The sequence below is a fragment of the Periophthalmus magnuspinnatus genome, chromosome 20 (genome assembly GCF_009829125.3).
Source record: "Periophthalmus magnuspinnatus isolate fPerMag1 chromosome 20, fPerMag1.2.pri, whole genome shotgun sequence".
NCBI lineage: Eukaryota > Metazoa > Chordata > Actinopteri > Gobiiformes > Gobiidae > Periophthalmus > Periophthalmus magnuspinnatus.
In genome coordinates, this window is record NC_047145.1 from 18,638,886 (window position 1) to 18,658,461 (window position 19,576).

At 37.2% G+C, this 19,576-nt stretch overlaps 1 protein-coding gene across 2 annotated transcripts in view; it reads left to right on the forward strand.

The window, feature by feature from the left end:
* myripb (myosin VIIA and Rab interacting protein b) overlaps positions 1-19,555 on the forward strand; it is a 140,413-nt gene extending 120,858 nt beyond the window's left edge. The window contains exons 6-18 of one of the 2 annotated variants that reach the window (XM_033985570.2): positions 2,895-2,992; positions 3,109-3,189; positions 4,018-4,179; positions 7,655-7,823; positions 8,270-8,796; positions 9,376-9,522; positions 10,240-10,929; positions 12,317-12,379; positions 15,442-15,624; positions 16,106-16,267; positions 16,395-16,490; positions 16,608-16,668; positions 17,854-17,989. In XM_033985570.2, coding sequence (XP_033841461.2) covers positions 2,895-2,992; positions 3,109-3,189; positions 4,018-4,179; positions 7,655-7,823; positions 8,270-8,796; positions 9,376-9,522; positions 10,240-10,929; positions 12,317-12,379; positions 15,442-15,624; positions 16,106-16,267; positions 16,395-16,490; positions 16,608-16,668; positions 17,854-17,891 — 2,477 coding nt within the window. In that variant the 3' untranslated portion in view covers positions 17,892-17,989. Of the gene's footprint in view, positions 1-2,894; positions 2,993-3,108; positions 3,190-4,017; positions 4,180-7,654; positions 7,824-8,269; positions 8,797-9,375; positions 9,523-10,239; positions 10,930-12,316; positions 12,380-15,441; positions 15,625-16,105; positions 16,268-16,394; positions 16,491-16,607; positions 16,669-17,853 lie in introns of both variants that reach the window. The other variant, XM_055230258.1, reaches the window with a different exon arrangement.
* The last annotated feature ends 21 nt before the right edge of the window (positions 19,556-19,576 follow it).

Below are 19,576 nucleotides of genomic sequence, written 5' to 3' on the forward strand. Positions count from 1 at the left end.
AAAATGTACAGGACGTCGGCCATATTGGATCAAACCCGGGAATGACAAAAGTGCACACCCTCGCATTCAGGACATTTTCTCGCCTAGTTTTCATCACAAAAACTTCAAATTTGGCCAAATCCCACTAAACCCATGTGTGATTAAAGATTATCAATTACATTTTGATTATGACTTTGGGTGTGGTCAGGGTGAATTTTCAACAAAATCGCAAATTTTGGAAAATTTCAATAAAATATTTATCTTTCACACATTTTTTGTTGGGAAAACGCTAATACAGCGTTTATGCACATTTGTAAGCTGAACGCAATGATATGCATGTCATTACGCTCTGTCACAAAATGGCTCTCTAGCGCCCTCTTCAAATTTCATTTTCAAAAATTCGTAGTAGACAAACGATTTGTTGTGGACTTTTGAAAAAAATCACAGGGGCCTTATTTGTGATGGGGCACAATGTGAGAAAGTCACATGACTGTAGCTGTTATGGTTTAGGAGAAAAATAATGGGTGGAAAAAAAAATTCCATTATTAGGCCCGAGCCTGGGACTCCGTCCCGGCGAGGGACTCATTAAAACCGCGTCTGAAACCCGGAAAATGGCAAAAATCAAGTAGTAAACACGCCCCGACATGGCAGTGAGTGGTGTCAAAAATTAGAACTCAACGAGCTCTAATTGTCACAAAAGACCCCGAGAAAAAATAACGAAAGACGACTCAGTAGCGCCACCTCAAACTTTGATTTTCATGGGGCCAATGGGAGCCCGACTCGGAAAAAAGTCGACGTAAAAATCCGAAACTCACATCAAAAAATAGTACATGTCGGGACATGACAAAAATGATATTATGGCCCCACCCTAAAGTGTACAAGAAGTCGGCCATATTGGATCAAACCCGAGAACGACAAAAGTGCACACCCTCGCATTCAGGACATTTTCTCGCCCAGTTTTCATCACAAACACTTCAAATTTGGCCAAATCCCTCTAAACTCATGTGTGATTAAAGATTAACAATTACATTTTGATTATGACTTTGGGTGTGGTCAGGGTGAATTTTCAACAAAATCGCAATTTTTGCAATATTTCAATAAAATATTTATCTTTCACACATTTTTTGTTGGGAAAACGCTAATACAGCGTTTATGCACATTTGTGAGCTGACCGCAATGGTATGCAAATCAAGGCACTCTCTCACAAAATGGCTCTCTAGCGCCCTCTTCAAATTTCATTTTCAAAAATTCGTAGAAGACAAACGCTTTGACGTGAACGTGTGAAAAAATTCACAGGGGCCTTATTTGTGATGGGGCACAATGTGAGAAAGTCACATGACTGTAGCTGTTATGGTTTAGGAGAAAAATAATGGGTGGAAAATGCATTTCCATTCTTCTTCTTCTTATTATTATTATTTTGCTCGCGACTTTGATTTCACTTTTGGCCCCCTGAACGTTAACGAAAAGTCAATTTTATTGGACCCAAAATTCAAGGTTGGTGAAAAATTTATTATTTTGATATTCAAAAAAATTAACGTATCAAAATGACTCATTAGTGCCACCTCAAAATTTGAAATACATTGCGGCAATTAGAGACCTTTTTCGTCGTAGACAAATGAAATTTGGTACAAACATAGAACATTTCAAGACAAGTAAAAAATTATATTATGACCCCACTCTAAACCCTACAGGAAGTCTGCCATTGTGGGCGGAACCCCATTTTTCCAAAATTTTACCTCTCACATTTGGATTTATTGCGCCTTGGATTTTCATTCAAGAAACTTGCAAATTGGTCAAAATGAACTAGACCCATGTGGGATTATATGGAACTGTCCTGGATTTTTCTACATCATAAAATGTGGGTGTGGCCACCAATCAAAGAAAAAAGCAATATTTTGACGTGTTAAAGTGAGCATAACTCACACATGCAGTGTCCTATTTCCCGGCATTAATATACATTTTGTTCAAAATCTTGATCTGAGTGAATAGATATGCAATTTATTTAAATTGTTGTTAATTGTTCCACAGCGCCCCCTTGAAAATTTTAAATGGCATGTAAAAACATTACTTTGTCACAAACATTTGAAATTTGGCATGAACATCCCTATTCCTATACTGAACAAAAAAGTCAGTGACACCATACCTCTATTTTCAAAGGTGTTGCCATGGCAACGTCTGACATTTCTCATTGAAATACATGGGTTTTGGTTAACTGGGATGAAAAATTATTACTTTGTCATAGACCATGGAAATTTGGTACACATATTCCTCTCATCATACTGAACAAAAAAGCCAATAAAGATATACCTCTATTTCTAACCGTACAGGCGTGACAATGTCATAAATGCTCTCATTGGAATGAATGGAGTAGTATTACTCAGTTGCTGATTTTGGGGGGAGGAGCGATGTAAGCGGGAACGAAAGGCAGGATCTCCGCGGTGGCTTGTACCTCGCGGTCGCAAGGGGTGGCGAGGGCCTTTATCACTGCTTGCAGTTTTAATTATTATTATTATTAAATATCTGGGTATTTCCTGTTGAATAAATATTACAGTACAGTATGTATAGAAATCTGAAAAAATAATATGTCCGTACATTCAAGTACTGGAACAGGAGTGAAACAGATTAGGAACAATAGCAGCTGTCAGCCAGTTATTGCTTTGTCGTCCATACAAATGAACTTTGATATAAATAAAGAGAATGAATCCAACATCACTGTTGATGTGATGGGGAACAACACTATGATATGAGCTTTTGAAAAAGAACCCGTGAAGCTTGATCATGATTTTGTTTCTGGGTCAAACTATGGACCAGCAAAGCATATTGGATTACTGCCCTATTTACAGTGGAGCCATTTTATATTTTATGTAGTATATGCTGGAATATGTCCTTATACTTGTTTCTTCCTGTTCCTCTAGGACATAGCATGGCAGAGACGCTCACAGTCGCCCTGCGTGTGGCTGAGGAGGCTATAGAAGAAGCCATCGCCAAAGCAGAGGAGTTCAGTGACAGTTTGGTGAGACTTCTGTTTTTCTCATGCAATCCTACTACTATTTCCCACCTACAAGCCTCAATATCAGCAGGAGGCGTTCACACTTTTATTCTTTTATATGTGCGTTTGTTTGTGTGCAGGAAAAGCAGAATGAAGCCCGGTACCTACGAGATCACAAAGAAGAACTCATAGAGGAACTTGCCACAACGATTGTACAAAAAGTAAGTTAATCCGCTTAAATAAAATGGGTAATTTTTGCAACCCTTTATCTTTACTCCCTTGAAGATTGTGCAAAAAAACAAAACAAAAAAAAAAACAACCACAAAACAACTTCACCAATCATAACAGCATTTTGTTTATTATTATTATTATTATTATTATTATTATTATTATTATTATTATTATTATTATTATTATTATTATTATTATTATTATTATTATTATTATTATTATTATTGTTGTTGTTGTTTATTTTCATTTTCTTTTATACTTATTTCATTTCATTTATTTATTTATTTTTCCCCCATTTACATCCTTTGTATCTTCTTTCACTTACTTATTACTAGTACTAGCATCCTCCTCTGCGGTCCCAACCTTACCTCCTCCAAAATCACAGAAATATCCCACACACACATAACACACATACGTAATAAAAACATACATATAAAATAAAAAACAAAAAGATTTGTGCATTTGTTTAGAGCAAGTATAAAGTCTTTGAAAAGTACTTTTTATGTCACAGTATTGGTGTTCAAACAGTGATACTGTAGAAATAATCAAATGTTTTCCTGCTTTGATGTCTTTCCAATCTTAATTAACATTTGGTTTTATTTCTTTGCTAAAATGTGTTTTTTATCAGCACATTTATTGCTGTATAATTTTAAAACACAATTGGGAAGGGATTTATCCATTTATACTTTCATTCTACCCAATTATTCACGCTTTGAACAAGATACAGAAGGATATTATTTTCCAATTTGCAATAATTTTACATATTAGTTTGAACAATAGCCATATTATGCATTTTCTTTTATTGTTGTGTCTTTTAGATTATACAGAGGAGGAAGCGCTCAGAGATGCAGACAGAGTATGACACTGCATGGCCACAGCCTCAGTCGTTGATCCAGACCAGTGAACTTCCTTCTCCATCTTTGCCCCAAACGTCTTCACAGGGACTACAAGACCCACTACGAACCCCCTTCTCTCTCTGGGTAGGACTGACAATCTGACACAAACTTTTTTATATACAGGTACTCTTAAAAGGGCCCATATTACACCATTTTCTATTGTTTCCTCATCAAAAACATAACCTGAGTTGTGTTTTTTTTTTTTCATTCACACATGTTTAACACACAAACCCTGCATATTTAGGCTGAGTTCTTCTCTCAAACAAAAAGGTAAAAGGAGCTGTTAACTTGAAAACTACTACTACATGACATCACAAGGTGGAACAGAGCATTTTGAGCTTTGGAGTTGTAGACAGACTAATTATGCAGGGTTACTCAAACATGTGTAAAACAAAACACAACTCCAGGTATGTTTTTGATGAGGTAACAACATCCTAAAGCTCACAAGAGTCAATTTTGCTCCAAACATCTATATTTTACTATAATTATTAATAGTTTTGTTGAACTATATTGCCCCAAAGAAGTTGTTTCACTGACAATGGCAATAAGACCTTTTCTGTTTGTGATTTCTGAGGTTGAGAGTGTGCACTGGTTACAGGATGGGTCAAATGCAGGTGACAAATTTCTCTACAGACATAATCTATCTATACGCTCCATTTCCATTTACTGTTGCAGCCAAAGGAAAAAGCATCTAAGAGAAAGTGAAAGATGTCCGTGTCAGTGTATCTCATATACTGTAGTTAGGCCTGTCAGGATAATTACTATTGACTCATCGGTCAATACATGACAGATGGAACAGTCATTTTCAGGGGTCAATATTTATCATGGGGATTTTTTCTTTGTACTAGTGGTGAAGTGTTTTTTTAGTTTTCTGAAGATTTGAGGCTAAGAGGGTTGCATAAATAACTTCTGTGACTCAAGTGTTGCATTAATTCATAGCAGCTCATGCTCATTAATGATACTGTCTAAAAAGAATCATTTTTCAACTGGGAATCCTGATTTTTTTTTTCCATATTATTGTTTATCGTCTATATCTTTTTTCAAAATTTATGATCGTGACAGGCCAAACTGTAGTGTAAAACTTCTAAACCAAGAAACGCCAAGGCTTGAAAGTAATGATCAAACCTGAATAAATAATGTGAGACCTCCAAGTTTCTGTTTTGCAGTTGCGATCGTGGGTGTAATTTGGAGGGGCGTATGTTTGAATAGTTGTTTGCCGACTCAGTTCCTCACTCATAACAGTCTGTATTATGTTCTGTCTGTGGTATGCTACACAGGACAAGCTCTTTAAAACCACAGTCATGTTGTGCTTGGCCTCAAGTGTCTTTTCAGCAGAGTTAGGTCACAAATCTGGTCAAAACACTGGACAGTTAACTTTTTAGGGTTTTTATGTTGTGGATATAAACTAGTTTTGAAGATTTTTACGCACACATCTCTTCCAGGGTCACACACACGCACTATACAGTAACTACTTGTAAAGATTAGATTAACTGTAGAGTTCAAACCCAGCTTTAACACACAACAAATCCCCTGTGCTCATAGTCAAACCTAATCTATTTACAATTTTAAAAGTTATTACAAAGGAAATTGATAAGATATCTTAATAACAGTTGTTCTGTTGTACTCAGAGTGATTTCCAAAGATATTGATCTCATTTAATACACCTCTATACGGGCACCATTAGTCGCTCAAACCACATCAAGATGGTACTAGATTTCTTGCCATGTTCGTGTAGCGCAGCCTCATCAGTGGTTGCAGCAATCGCGTTTGTTATCTTTTGCTTTAGTTCAGTAATGTTCCGTATCTTTGTTCAATTCACGATATCTCTAACATATCCCATAGAACCCATGATACACATTGTGCCGTCCCTTGAGGAGTAGCCATTTCTTAGGGGTACATTCAAAAGGATGCCTCTTTAATCAACAGGATGCCTAAAATACAAAAATGCAATGCGATTAAAAACTTTTATAACCACTGAGTACAATAGAACAAATCTAATTAATATTTCTTATCAATTGCCTTTGTAATTAAATTTTAAAATGGTAAAGAGTGATGGACACCCTGTATTACTCAGTGTACTAGTTACTCTTTGATTAAACAGTTTAAAGCTAGACTGTCATAATCAGCCATCCAAATATTTTTTTCAGCTCTAACCAATCAAAACTTTCAATGCAGTGCTGTTATTTGTGTTTGTGGGTATAGAAAGGAACAGGAACAGTGGTGACACTGCTGTGCGTTGAACAATTGGGACTCTACCCAGTAACTCCTATGGTTTTAAATTTACTTAATTACATGTTTAGAATTAGAAAGCACAAGCACATGTTTAAAAATCAAAAAAGCCCAAGACCAAAAATCTACTCAGTTACAGCAAAGGGAGTATTTTATTGCTCCTTTAATAATTGTTACCATAATTACATCTTGGCTAGCACTCACAAGCACAGCCCCGTCTATTATCAGTATCAGAGTGTTCTTCACCTGGCACTCCCACAACAACCCTGCAGGGGGTCGTACACATTTGTCATCATCCCGAATGTGAATGAAGCATCAAAGCTGTTCTTTTTGGGCCTTTCAAAGATCAAAGTCCTGAGAAAAACACTGGGATCCCCTCTGCAGCTGTGGGACGGGAGCGTGTTATCAGCTCTATGCAAACACGATGCTCAGAACATATGTGAGTGCTGTAGTGAGGACTGGAGAGGGGGATTACGGCTACAGCTTATTCACAGCCAAAACAGTGAGAACAAGAACTCTATGTGTAATATTATATGGTTTTAATGAAACAAAGGTCTAATTTTGGGGGTAAAATGTCAATCTGTGTTGATGCTCATTGTTTGTTGTGGGGGTTGGAATCAAGTTTTTCTCTTTTGACTTAAAATATGTTTGTTTGTTTTGTTTTTTTTATCCCTGTTGAAATAAATCTATTATTACACACTCAGGCTACTTGAGTTTGGAAAAAGGGAGAGAAACATGAGACAGACCTGAAACTGCCTTTCCCTTGTGTTGTTGTATAGCACCATCTGTTGGTAAACATCTCACAACACAGGAAAGTGATCCAGTCCATCTTTATTTGTATAACACATTATGGCAACACCAAATAAAAGTTTAAAACTATTTTTTTAAATGATATGTCAGATGTTTGCATTTACATCTCTGACATGTTAGTGCTATATGAACCATCTTGCACTCTGAGGACTTTATGAACCGGCCTTCTGCTGGTCCCCAGAGTCAGGACTAAACATGGAGAATCATTGTTTCAGTTTTATGCAGATAAAACCTGAATCTTCCTGAAGATGTGAGACAGGCCTCTACTTTGACAATGTTTAAATCCAGGCTCAAAACGGTTTTGTTTAGCTGTGCATACGACTGAAAGGTTTTTATTCTGCACTTTTCTCTTTTAATGTTAATGTTATGATAATTATTTATGTTTGTATTGTGATTTTAATGTCTTTCTTATTCTGAAGAGCACTTTTAATTACTTTGTGTACCAATTGTGCTATACAGATAAACTTGCCTTTAATGATGTGTCAAATTCAGTTTTCTCTGTTTGTCTTTATCCCTACAGCGTTCGCGATCGGCTTTCTCTCTCACCAGTGACGATTCTCCGGACAAAGGTCCTGAAGAGGAGGGAGCCGGAGTGGGGGCAGGTCTGCAGGAGTACTCGTCTCTAAAGAGGGAGGGCAAGGCCACCTCTTTACCCAGCTGGAAGAGCGTCGACCGACTGGACAACTCCAGTATGTCTACAGGATTCCAGATAATAATTTAGTGTATTCATTCATTCATTATTCTCTGACTTCCAATACGTTTTTGCTCTTCTTGGCCCATCAGTTGTTCATAGGCAATGGCTTCAGTTAAAATATTTGTTCTATATCAAGAAAAAAGGAGATAAGGAGTCAGGATAAGAGTCAGTTTTGTGGAGATGCAAGCCTGCTGCTAATACTGATGCAATAAAAACATACAACATGAATAAACAAGCTTTTATTTGCATCTATTTTTTTGGCTAAAAAGTTATGCGGTGGGGTTTTAACATATAAATTTTGCTGCTTGTACCCAAAACACAAAGCTGTTTTCTCTTAAAAATTCTCACCCACATAAACCTTTTACCTTTGTAACCAATTTAACTCTACCCTTATTTTTCTCACCAATATGTAATGTCCTTTCACCCAATTCAATGTATCAGGTGCATCGTCAGTTCTTCAAAGCCCGGACGGTAACTGGATCGCGCTGCACAGCTCTCAACTGTCCCGGCCCAGTCTGCTCACGAAAAGGAAGAGCCTTGTATTCAGTGTTTTGGAAAAAGAATCGGGGGTGGTCTCCGCGTACGACGAAATGGGCTCTGATTCGGAGGTGGACGACGAGGGCGGCTGGGGAGCGGCTCTGCAACAGTTCAGGAGAAAACTTTCAGATGAAACTTACTACACAGACTCGCAACACGACCCAGAGTGGACATACACACACCATCACCCCATCACCTCCCCTTCCTCAGGACAATACACCAACACTGAGACACTAAACTCAGACTCGGAGGCGTCTTCTGTGCTGTCGGCGTATCCACGAAAACCACCGCACAACTTGATGAAAAAAAGAGGCCCAGCGGACACCCACCTGCACCCGCATCACCCGTCTGTCTACCATCAACACCAACACCTCCACCACAACCCATACGCACTGCACTCAGAGGCACTGGATGTCAACTTTAACCCTAAGGTCAGTTTATCTGCAGCTCAAGGAGAACATTATGTTGTTTTGTGTTATGAAGGCTGTCTGTCTAATAAGAGATGGTTTTGGTATATAAGTTCTCAATTTTGTTACTTAAGAAAAAGTACAAATATAGAGGTAAAAGTCTCACATGAAAAAATCTAAGTGTTTAGGTGTCCATTTAAATGTACTTTAAGAGTCAAAAGTGAAAGTATTTCACACAAGTGTTAAGTGATAAATGTAGTGATATTGATTTGTACTTCAACTGTTGACCAAAATATGTATACTTTTTAAATCAATTTCTTAGATTTTCTTATGAATTTTGTGATTTTAATTTTGTTTGCTCAAAGCCGAAACTGGAACTCGAAAACTTTAGCTAAGTGGCGGCGACAGTAGCTCAGTGGTTAGAATGAATAATGACAAGTAAAAGTAAAAAGTATCCACTGTAAAGTACAGCAAAGTACAGATACCTAAATATTCTACTTAAGTACAGTACTTGACTACTTCCACTTCGTCTCTTTCCACCACTAGTACTTTCATCATAACTGTCTGCTTTATTGCTACATAATAAAAATGTTTGACTCTTAGGTGATGGGGGACAGCAGTGAAGCAGATGAAAGGCAGAATGACCCCATCAAAAGATCACGACGACGAAGGAGAAGCAAAAAAGAGTCTTCATCAGAGCAGAGAGCTGGAGGCCAAAGCCACACACAGTGTATCTACCCAATAGCCCAGGTAACGGCTCATGTTACTACTGGTATTTACCATTGGAGATGTTGTGTAGCATGTAAACCAACTGTGTCATAGTGATAGACACTTACACCTCACAACAAGAGGGTTCTGAGAGTAACTGTGTCAGAGTTGGTTTTCTCCAGATGTTCTGTAATGATACCTATATATGTTTACACTTTCATTATCTTTTATACAGCCTTATAATATAAACTTAGCATTCAGTTTACGTATGGATCTGCCTCACCGTATTTTTGCGAGTTAAAATTATGTTGATTTGACATAAGTAAAATAGCAAAAAGTAAAATAATAAAATAAAATAATGGTCTGATATTTTGTGTTTAGCTCAGGGTCAACACCTTTTGTTGTTCTTATAACTGTTTGTGTTGTTAATGTAACTGCTTTTGTATGTGACACTTGGTTGCTCTGATGACAAGTTGATTTGAGGTTTTTTAGTCAGTTACTGGTCTGTTTTTGGAGACTGGCTCTAGTGGTTTCTGTTGTTTTGCTTTTGTTTTGACGTGGGTTAAGGCCTATAGTAGCCCTGGTGTTCAGATAATAAGCAACTAGAAGAAATTTGGCATGTTTCCTTACACCAGAACGCTACAGTATTATAAAAAACACCCCTATATTGTCTGCACATAAAGAGACTATTCTTTCTAACATAACTACTGTCTGTTGAACACTGACACCAATGTTTAAAAAATGTATTTGTTTTTATAGGAGGATAGTGGATTTCTTCTCAATGCCCTGCTGAAGCGTGGTTTAAGTGAGGACCAGCCTGCATCTGAATTTTCCCCTGGGTCTACCACCGCACCAGATGTTTTCAGATCAAACCCTATGACTCCAGAGCCCGAAGACCCTAACACGGTGGCTCCAAACTCGGCTATCCCCAGCCCCCCTCCTACTTTCATCACATGCGGACCGCCGCTGTCTCCCAAAATGGCTGCCGTAGACCCCATCGAGGAAGACTTACGATCCCGACTCAGCCAGTTGGTCAAACGTGCTAACAGTAAAGACAGTAACACATCTGAGGAGGAGAGTTCAAAGTGGGCGTCTGAGAAAATAACAGAAAAAGAAAGGCAAAGGCAAAAGGACATGGAAAGTGAAATGTGGGATTTAGTCAAAGGACAAGAAGTGCAAACAAGTGAAAAAGTATTAAAAAGCATGTCATTTGGAGAGGAAGAGAAGGTGGACACACAGTTGGCCCGAGACAAGAGTTTAGAGGAAGTACCAGAGCATAAATTTAAAGAGAAGAGAGATGTAAGCAGACAAAGTAAGAAGCAACATAAACGTGATGTGGATAAGGAAGCAGGACATAGAGCAGCCGGTGCCAGGAAGAGTGGATCTTCTAGTGCTAGTTCAGCTGCTGTGACTCCATCTGCCCAGGAGGGGGCGCTGTCAGGCAGTCAGGTGAGTAAAGACCAACAGCTTCCCTGTTTGATCAGTGTTTATCTACTGCTTCTGTTGCTTCAGTGTCTTTTCTGGCTTAAATAATTACTCCATTGCTGGTCTGCAGAGGTGGGTAGAGTAGGCAAAAATATACTCAACTAAGAGTATAGTTACTTCAAATTAATATTACTCAAGTAGATGTATAGCAAAAGATTAAATTTAAGTAGAAGTATAAGACTGGGGTCAGAGAAATTACTCAAGAAACAGTAAAAAAAAAAAAGTTAAAAAAAAAAAAAAAATTGGGGAAACTAGAGTTAATAAAGTTATGATTAGGCTAACTGGTCTGGTAGACCTGTCACAATAATTACTATATTGACTTACCATTCAGTGTATGTATGCTCGAACAATATATTTTGGGGCTGAAAATATATCGTATGTGCAATATCTTGTAAAAGTGTTGAGATTTTTTGTTTTTTTGTTGGTAAGATTTGAGCTGTAGAGGGTTGAAAAAGTAACTTCTATAACCAATTATTGCTTTATTCTGATATTAATTTGTTGCAGGGCAAGCCATTTAATGATATTGCTATTTTTTTGCATTATTGTTATTGTATCAGTGGCATAAAGTAGTTTCAATATTATTGTTTATCTCAGTATACCTCTGCAGTTATATATATATATATATATATATATATATGTACAATCTGATTTATAAATTTGAAGTAAATGTACTGTAAGGGCAAATCATTCAAAAAGTCTTGTATTTTCAAAGGATGGACACAAAAATGAGAAAAACCAACATCTGAAAGAGCAGTAGCGACATAAATTAACATATTAAATAGTGTCTTAATGCTTGTAACACTTGTAGAAAAAATAACCAAAACCTAGAGCAGTGGTGGAAGAAGTACAGTACTCACTTTTGTTACTTAAGTAAAACTACAGATACTGGAGCGAAAAATACTAGTAAAAGTATCATATGAAAAAATTTACTCAAGTGAAAGTATTGCAGTATCTGTTTAAAAATGTACTTAAAGAGTAAAAAGTAAAAGTATTTTGATTTAGATTTATAATAAAGCTTCAGAATAAAGCTTTTTGTGCTGAACTTGCTACCTACTTATGTACAGTACTTTACTATTTTTACTGTTAAGTTCCACCACTGTCCTACAGTACTGTTACACAATAAATGATATTAATCAACTAGGAATAAAGGTATGATGTCTGAAATCTACTCCAAGAAGTACAATTTTGGTACTTAAATAAATGTACTTGAGTAAATGTCACTGAGTACTACCCACCTCTGCTGGTCAGTTTGTCTTATGCTTTTACTCTGTGTGGCTCAAAGGTGTTTCTCTGTCCTATTTCTTTCTTCTTTGGCTGCGCTGTGTTTGTGTGTCTGTTATGTGTCGGTCAGGAAGGACAGTATGACTTGGAAACACAGCAGAGGCTTCGGTTTCTCAACTCTCTCTTACATCAGGTGAGATCAAACAACCAGGGTGCATTGTGGGAAGTTCAGAGTCTCGGTTTATAATCATCTCATCTCCCAAACCTAAACTAACCCATACAGATCCATACTTGATTTCGAGAGGGAGTATTATGCAAGAGGTTTATATGTCATTTATGTTTGAGTAATCTTACAATTTCTCTCGCACTATTCAAACCCTCCTTGGTAAATCGTAAATACTCAGATTTTTATATAGGGTTTTTCCAACTTCAAGGCACGCAAGACACTTTACATCAAGGAACCACTCACCCATTCACAGTCCAATGATTATGTCGAGAGCGGGATTCGAACTGCCAACCTTCGGATCAGTGGACACCCTACAAACACTACTACTACCGTCACCTTTTGCAGTTAGCGATACTAGCTTGTCCAAGACTCAGCCCACAAACCTACGTCACCCACGCAAATACGCAATATACAAAACCATGATGCAAAACAATACACTACAACTTCACAAATCTGAGGCGATGTGCAGTAGTTTTATTAATATAGCAACCAAAGAGCCAATCAGGAGCAGGTTAGCTATGTCCATTTATATAGTCTATGGTTGTGATACCGTGAAGGGGGGTGACTTAGCACAGGGAGCAACGGAAGTGGGGACTCTGAGTCCCACATTTTAATACATTGTTTTTGGCAAATATTCTATTATACCACAAAATAGATATTACATTAATGTAATATAGCTTTGGGTAAGATTTCAGATATGTGTGCTGATAATTTTTTCATCTTTTGACAGTTGAGTAAATAGCCATATAGTTAACCCAGCACAAATCACAGCCCAACAGTCAGGACTACTGCTTGTATGTAAGATCGTTTTTTTTTGTGTACTGCAGACTGTAGGGTACGATTTCAAATAACATGAGTAACAAAAGACCAGCCGTCATTTGTGAGGCAAATAAACAGAAAGATACTTGAATAAAACTGTGAAAAGGGGGACTTTATTTATGACTTTTTAGCTTTAACGGGTTTCCATAGTAACTGGTTTTAATACAACACCTATTTACAAAAGGTAACATTGTCCTTTTACTAACGTTTAAATGATTATTTTTGATATTCTAAAGCAGATGTGTCTCTCAGGAGGTGGACTGTAGCAGATTAGTTCACCCTCCTGCCCTTTCTATTCTTCTAGATACTCCCACATTCAAAAGCCTCTGTATTTCATCTTCAGACTGTGTTAGCTGGGCACCGTGAAGTAAATTTGTTACCACTACTTTAACAATACTTGTTTTTAACATGGGTTTGTCTAGCGGGTTTATTGTGACATTATTAATTATCATGATTATCAGTTCATCTTAATATCTTTATATCACCTAAAACTGACCAATGGAGTTTGCAAGTTATGTAATTTAAAGATAAAAATATAAGTAGAATCAAGATCAAGCTTAATTTTTATTTGTGGGTTTTAGAGTGATGAAAAACAGCACTTTTCATAGCAATTAACACTTCAAGCCAAAAATGTGTTCTATTGTTTTAATGGTCAAAAGTCCTCAAAATGCCACCTATAAATTGCAAGTTGAAAGCCAAATTCTGACTTATAGGACAGAATTCACAGAGTTGATAGTGAAGTATATCAAGTTTATATTCAATGTTGTCACCAAGACAACAGGGTGGACTACATTCTACATCCCCCTACACCCTGTCCAACAGACCAACAGACCAGTCAGCTGGACGTCATGTCTTTTCTAGCAGGTGAGGTCACAGGGTGGTGTACATGTGCGAACATTACCCTGAGGTGTGTGGAGCCTGTCCGTCATTAGCTCCATTCACAAAAGGGTGTCTATGAGTAATCCAGACACTAATGTTCCTGCACACTGTGTTTCTATTTCCTTGTTGTAATTATAGACGTATGACCTTTGGGAACATAATCATTATCATAGCATTGTAACATTTTCAATCTATTCCATTTCATTTTATACATTTTCTAGTTATAAAGGCTAGTGGTGTCTGACTGTTTGATCTGCATGTTGATGGCTCTTTAGAGTGGCTCTCAAAACATCCATTTCATCGACCCATCTTAGCCATATCACAGGAGGCGTCTGTTTCATATTTAGCCTTGTTGCCATTAAGACTATTACTTTAACAGGCAAAGGAGTGTTTGTTTTGCACCCTCTTATCTCTGCCCTAATAGTACATTTCATTTAAACCGAAGCTCTCCTCCTGCCCGCCCCTGATTCATGTCACACATCTCTTACCTTCACGCCGAGAGCAATCAATGCACCTTTCAAAGCCTTTAATCAAAGTTTAGACTATTTTTCCATGCCACATGTACAGGCCTGTGCCTAGTCAGTTTTAAATTACCCATGCTGCACTTTTTAAAAATCTTATCAAAAAAATAACCTGAAGTTGTGTTTTGTTTCTTTCACACATGTTTAAGAGAGTTTTCCTTTCAAACTGAAACACTCATATTCCACCTTGTGATGTCATGTAGTAATATAGGAAGTGAACTTTTAGCCAATCTCAACTGAACTAAAGGTAAAGAGTAGCTTAACTTGAAAATGATCTCTTAATGACATCACAAAGTGGAACAGAACATTTTGAGCTTAAGAGATATGGGCAATAAATGGTTACTCAAACATCTGTGAATGAAAAAAAAAACACAACTCCAGGTATGTTTTTGATGAGGTAACAATATTATAACATGGCTTAAAGCTCACAAGAGTCAGTTTAAGTAATATAGAACATTGGACATCTGGATATTGCTTATATTATTATTTTTGTGTGTATTGTGACCAATACTATGACTTGGGTAATTAGTTATTAGTAATTCTTTCACTTCTTTTTTCTTCTGCTGTTATCTTACTAGTACAACTAGACAGTACCACTGCTATTTCCACTTTTGCTATCTTCTTGTAAGCAACTGTGACAGCTATGCTAAAAAAAAATTATATTATTTGTCTGTCTCTGAGAAAATCAACAGCTTTTGAGTGTTTACCTAATTGTTTCATTTGCTAGATTTTCATATTTTTTAAAAAAATGTTATGAAGTGAACTAAAGTTATTGTTTAAGTTTTACATTGATGTGTGCTCTAATTGCAGAAATACTCAGCGGCCTCCCTGTGCAGCATCACCACAGAGGTCCTGAAGGTTTTGAACGCCACAGAGGAGCTGATCGGCGAGGCGGGGGGCGAGAACTATACCCCCACTGAATCTGTGTCCCCCATCTCCAACAGCTCCGAGACACGCCGGCTGGACCAGAGGCTCACCAAGATGGAGGAGAATGTAAGGAAATTTATATGGAAACATTTTTTATTAAATTTACAGTACTTTAGAATATTTTGTGCTAAATTCCATACAGTGATTTAAAGATGCACTATGTCACTTTTCTGGTGCAGGGTCCTGCTTGTTTCTGTGGAGATGTTATTTCTTTACCTAGAATGTTCCAGAGTAAGACATAAAGCGTATTTATCTCCATGGAGACAAGCAGATGACAACATCAGCTTACCAAGCTACATAAATGTGTGTGTTTTTCTAAGGTATTTTAGCAATAAAACATTGGTTATTAAAACTCCAGGTAGATATATTTAATGCCAAACTGTGGAACAATCAAGGTAAAACAATGAGATATCCAGAAGATAAGCAGAAACAAGAAAAGTTTCAAAGTGCATTTATCTATCCCACTTAAATTTTTTCTTGTAAACCCAGTAGTATGTAGTAGTGTGGAGTTTTAATCAAACAGTACATCTGGTTGTGCTGTGATCAGGTGTACCTGGCTGCTGGTGCAGTGTACAGCCTGGAGGGGGCGCTGGGCGATCTGGAGCAGTGTGCACGTGACATCAGCCGTGGAACGTCAGACACAGATCTGGCTTTTCTGGAGGATCAGGTGGCCACCGCAGCAGCTCAGGTCCAGCAGTCAGAGCTACAGGTAAAATCATTGATGAAAGGCCCTGAAAGGTCTGCACCAAATACAATGATATGATGCTATGACTTTCACTGCTGGGTCCAAGATTCACTGTTTATTGTTAAGTCAGTACTCACATTTTTATTTTCAGGTCTCAAATATTGAAGCCAGAATATCAGCACTGAAAACAGCTGGGTTGAATGTAACTGTCTGCAATCGCTTCTCAAAGTTCAAGCCAAAACCTAAGGTATAATGTGTAGTATGTCTATATATAAAAGGAATGAAACAGACAAATCTTTAGACAAATATAGTGGTAACTTTAATTGTAATATGTTAAAATTGTATAATATTTTTTTCTTTCCAGCCTCAAACTCTAGATACGTCTCGTCATCAGAGAAGGAAGCTTCCTGCCCCTCCGCTTAAAGGTATAAAACAGAAAAATGAACTACTGTGTTTCTTGGTTTTAATTTATTTAAGAAGAGTCCATGTTGTAACTGGATTGATTATATTCTATCACACCTAATTGTATTAGTGTCTCAGACTGAGACTGAGACACAAGAGCTGAAAGGGGGACATTTTAGTCACCTTTTGGTAAATAACATTTATGTCTTTGTCCTAAAATAAGACAGTGAATAGATGATAAAAGAGAATACATCTGCTAGAAAGGACTAAAAAGCTCCATTAGATGTAAAGCTGCTAAATGGACACACAGAGTACGGAAAGGGTAAGGCTTTATCAATCAACAAGGCGCCCCATCTTTTCATACACATGAATAGTCTTATTCTGTTGAGGCCTTTTTTATTTTCTTTTTATATCTTTTCACCAGAGCCATGTTCAGCACAATGCCTCTGATTTAGTTTTTTTTTTTAGAGCAGCAAACTGGACAATGGAACCAAATCAGAGACATGGCATGTAATCACAATGGTCATCATCAAGGTTTAAGTTTAAGATGGAGAGGATAACCCTGTATTTCATACTTTATACATATAAGTGCACATTCATTCATTGTATTTTAACATAAGCTTAGCCATTAAGGTTATTGGTCAGTAATGCCGCATTCACCAATGAGACACTGCCAAGGACATGATGCTCCAGATACAAAGTCTTAAAAAGATTAGCTTTAATCATCTTTACTGTTTGAAATACAATGGTGTTTACCCAAACTGACTAATGCTAGACTGATATGTGTAGCACTATGAATTATTTATACACATTATCAACCTGGAACATCTCTCGCTGAAAGCTGGAGCTCAGTGGTCGAAACGTCACAAAAGTGGAACAAGACAAGACATTTAGTTAAATGGAGTTAAGGGAAAAGCACAGATATCTTACTTGTCCACAAATGCACAAAAGGCTTACACTACATACTTTTCAAAAACAAAATAATCTGTATGTCAGCAAAAATAGGTTTAGGACATTGCCATCTTTGTTTTGGTTTGTTTGATGAGTTTGTGAACTCACAAATATCAAAATAATTCATATTGCTGTCCTGTGTAGCATTTACTTCCAAACTAGAGAATTATATTCCATGGAGCTGTGGTCTCGATAGAGGTTATTATGTTATTATTATCATTACAATTATTATTACATATGTTTGTTTTGTCTTTCAGATAAATCTGAGTCGGAGCAGGAAGTAATTGATCCATAATGAAAGCACAGCCCACAGACAGGGGCTCCTCCAGTGCCTTGACTCAACCTCCGTCCTCAGACCCTCAGACCTTCAGACCTCCAGACCCTCGGACCCTCAAACCCTCAGACCTACAGATGTTCAGACCCACGGACCGTCAGACCCTCAGACCCTCGGACCCTTAGACCCTCAGACCTTCAGACCCTCACACCCTTAGACCCTCAGACCCTCAGACCTTCAGACCCTCGGACCCTTAGACCCTCAGACCTTCGGACCTTCAGACCCTCAGACCCTTAGTTTCTCATTTTCTCCTCAGACTGTACTCAGACCCGGGCTAACACCACAACCTCCACAGAAACATAATCCACCCTCTCAGTTCAATGCAGATATGACTGGACGTTTGGTGTCTGCCTTAAAATCGAAAACTGTACAGACGACAAACTGGCATTTCCGTTTTCTATCTGTTTACAAAAGTATCGTGATTAAATGTTCATTGAAAATATGAAACATATGTGACATTTTTCTGTGACCCCTTTTCCCTAAAGAGCCCCATTGTGTTTTAAATCTTTTGTCATGAAATCTAAACAGCCATATTAGTGTCACTTTTTCACTTAATTTGAGCTGCCAAAAACATCCATTCATTACAGAAAATATACAACAATAACAAGCCCATTAACCAGTTCCAGTTATTATAAATCCTATATAATTATTGCAAATGTAAAAGCACATTGTAGGCTGAGAAAACATGATTTTGTATTGCAGTTATATTGGAAATATATAAAAATGTTCATATGTCCATGCCTTGGTCAGTATTCTTGAACCGAATTCTCCTCTTTTCATTTCAACTTCGTGGCCTTTTATTTAAAAAAAACGTATTTTTTCATGTCTTCAAAAATAGTGTAATCTGAAATCTTTATATCAAATGCCATATTACCATGATTTTGTTACAAGCGATTTATTTTTGTATTTTAAGAGCTGTTTTTATGCAATATCACTGAAATAATTACTATTGCAAATTATTATTATGGCTTTGTATTTCCTCAAAGCAGCCATCTCTGTCCGGTCTCAAGTGCAATGACTCAAAGTGTTTTCTGTGACGAAGGCTATAAAAACAGTACATATATTATAGAAAGGCATTTTTGATTTTCTCATATTTTTGGGTTCGACCACTTAAACCATAAATATTTCTCTAGTATGGGAGCAAGGTTGTCTTGTTTGGACTGCTTTGTCGATCCCGTTTTTAAAGGTGTTGATGTATAAAAGTTAGCATGTTTCAAATTTGTGTACAAAGTGTCACACGAGAGGCACAAGGGTCCAATCATCAGTGTCCAGTATTTTTATAAGAGAAAAGATATACTACGTTTGTTAATATATGTATATGTGTGGAAAAAGATGGATATGATGTTATATAGTGTGTGTATGCCAATCATATTTGACTAATCTTACAGTGTTGTGAGCAAGAGATTGTCATAAATGTCTTGATATGTCAGGATTCACGCAGGATTTGTAAGTGTAAAGGATCCTGCTTGAATCCACGTTTTTGATGACTTTGACTGTAGAATGGGGAGGCATTCACTCCATTCACTTTTATGTGCAATTGTTGGATCCTGTTCGACATGTGGGAAATTAACAACAAGCAAAAAATACTATGTGCCACAGAAAATTAATAAAATTTGCAAGCTGAATGTTGGTTGTGTGTTTAAGTA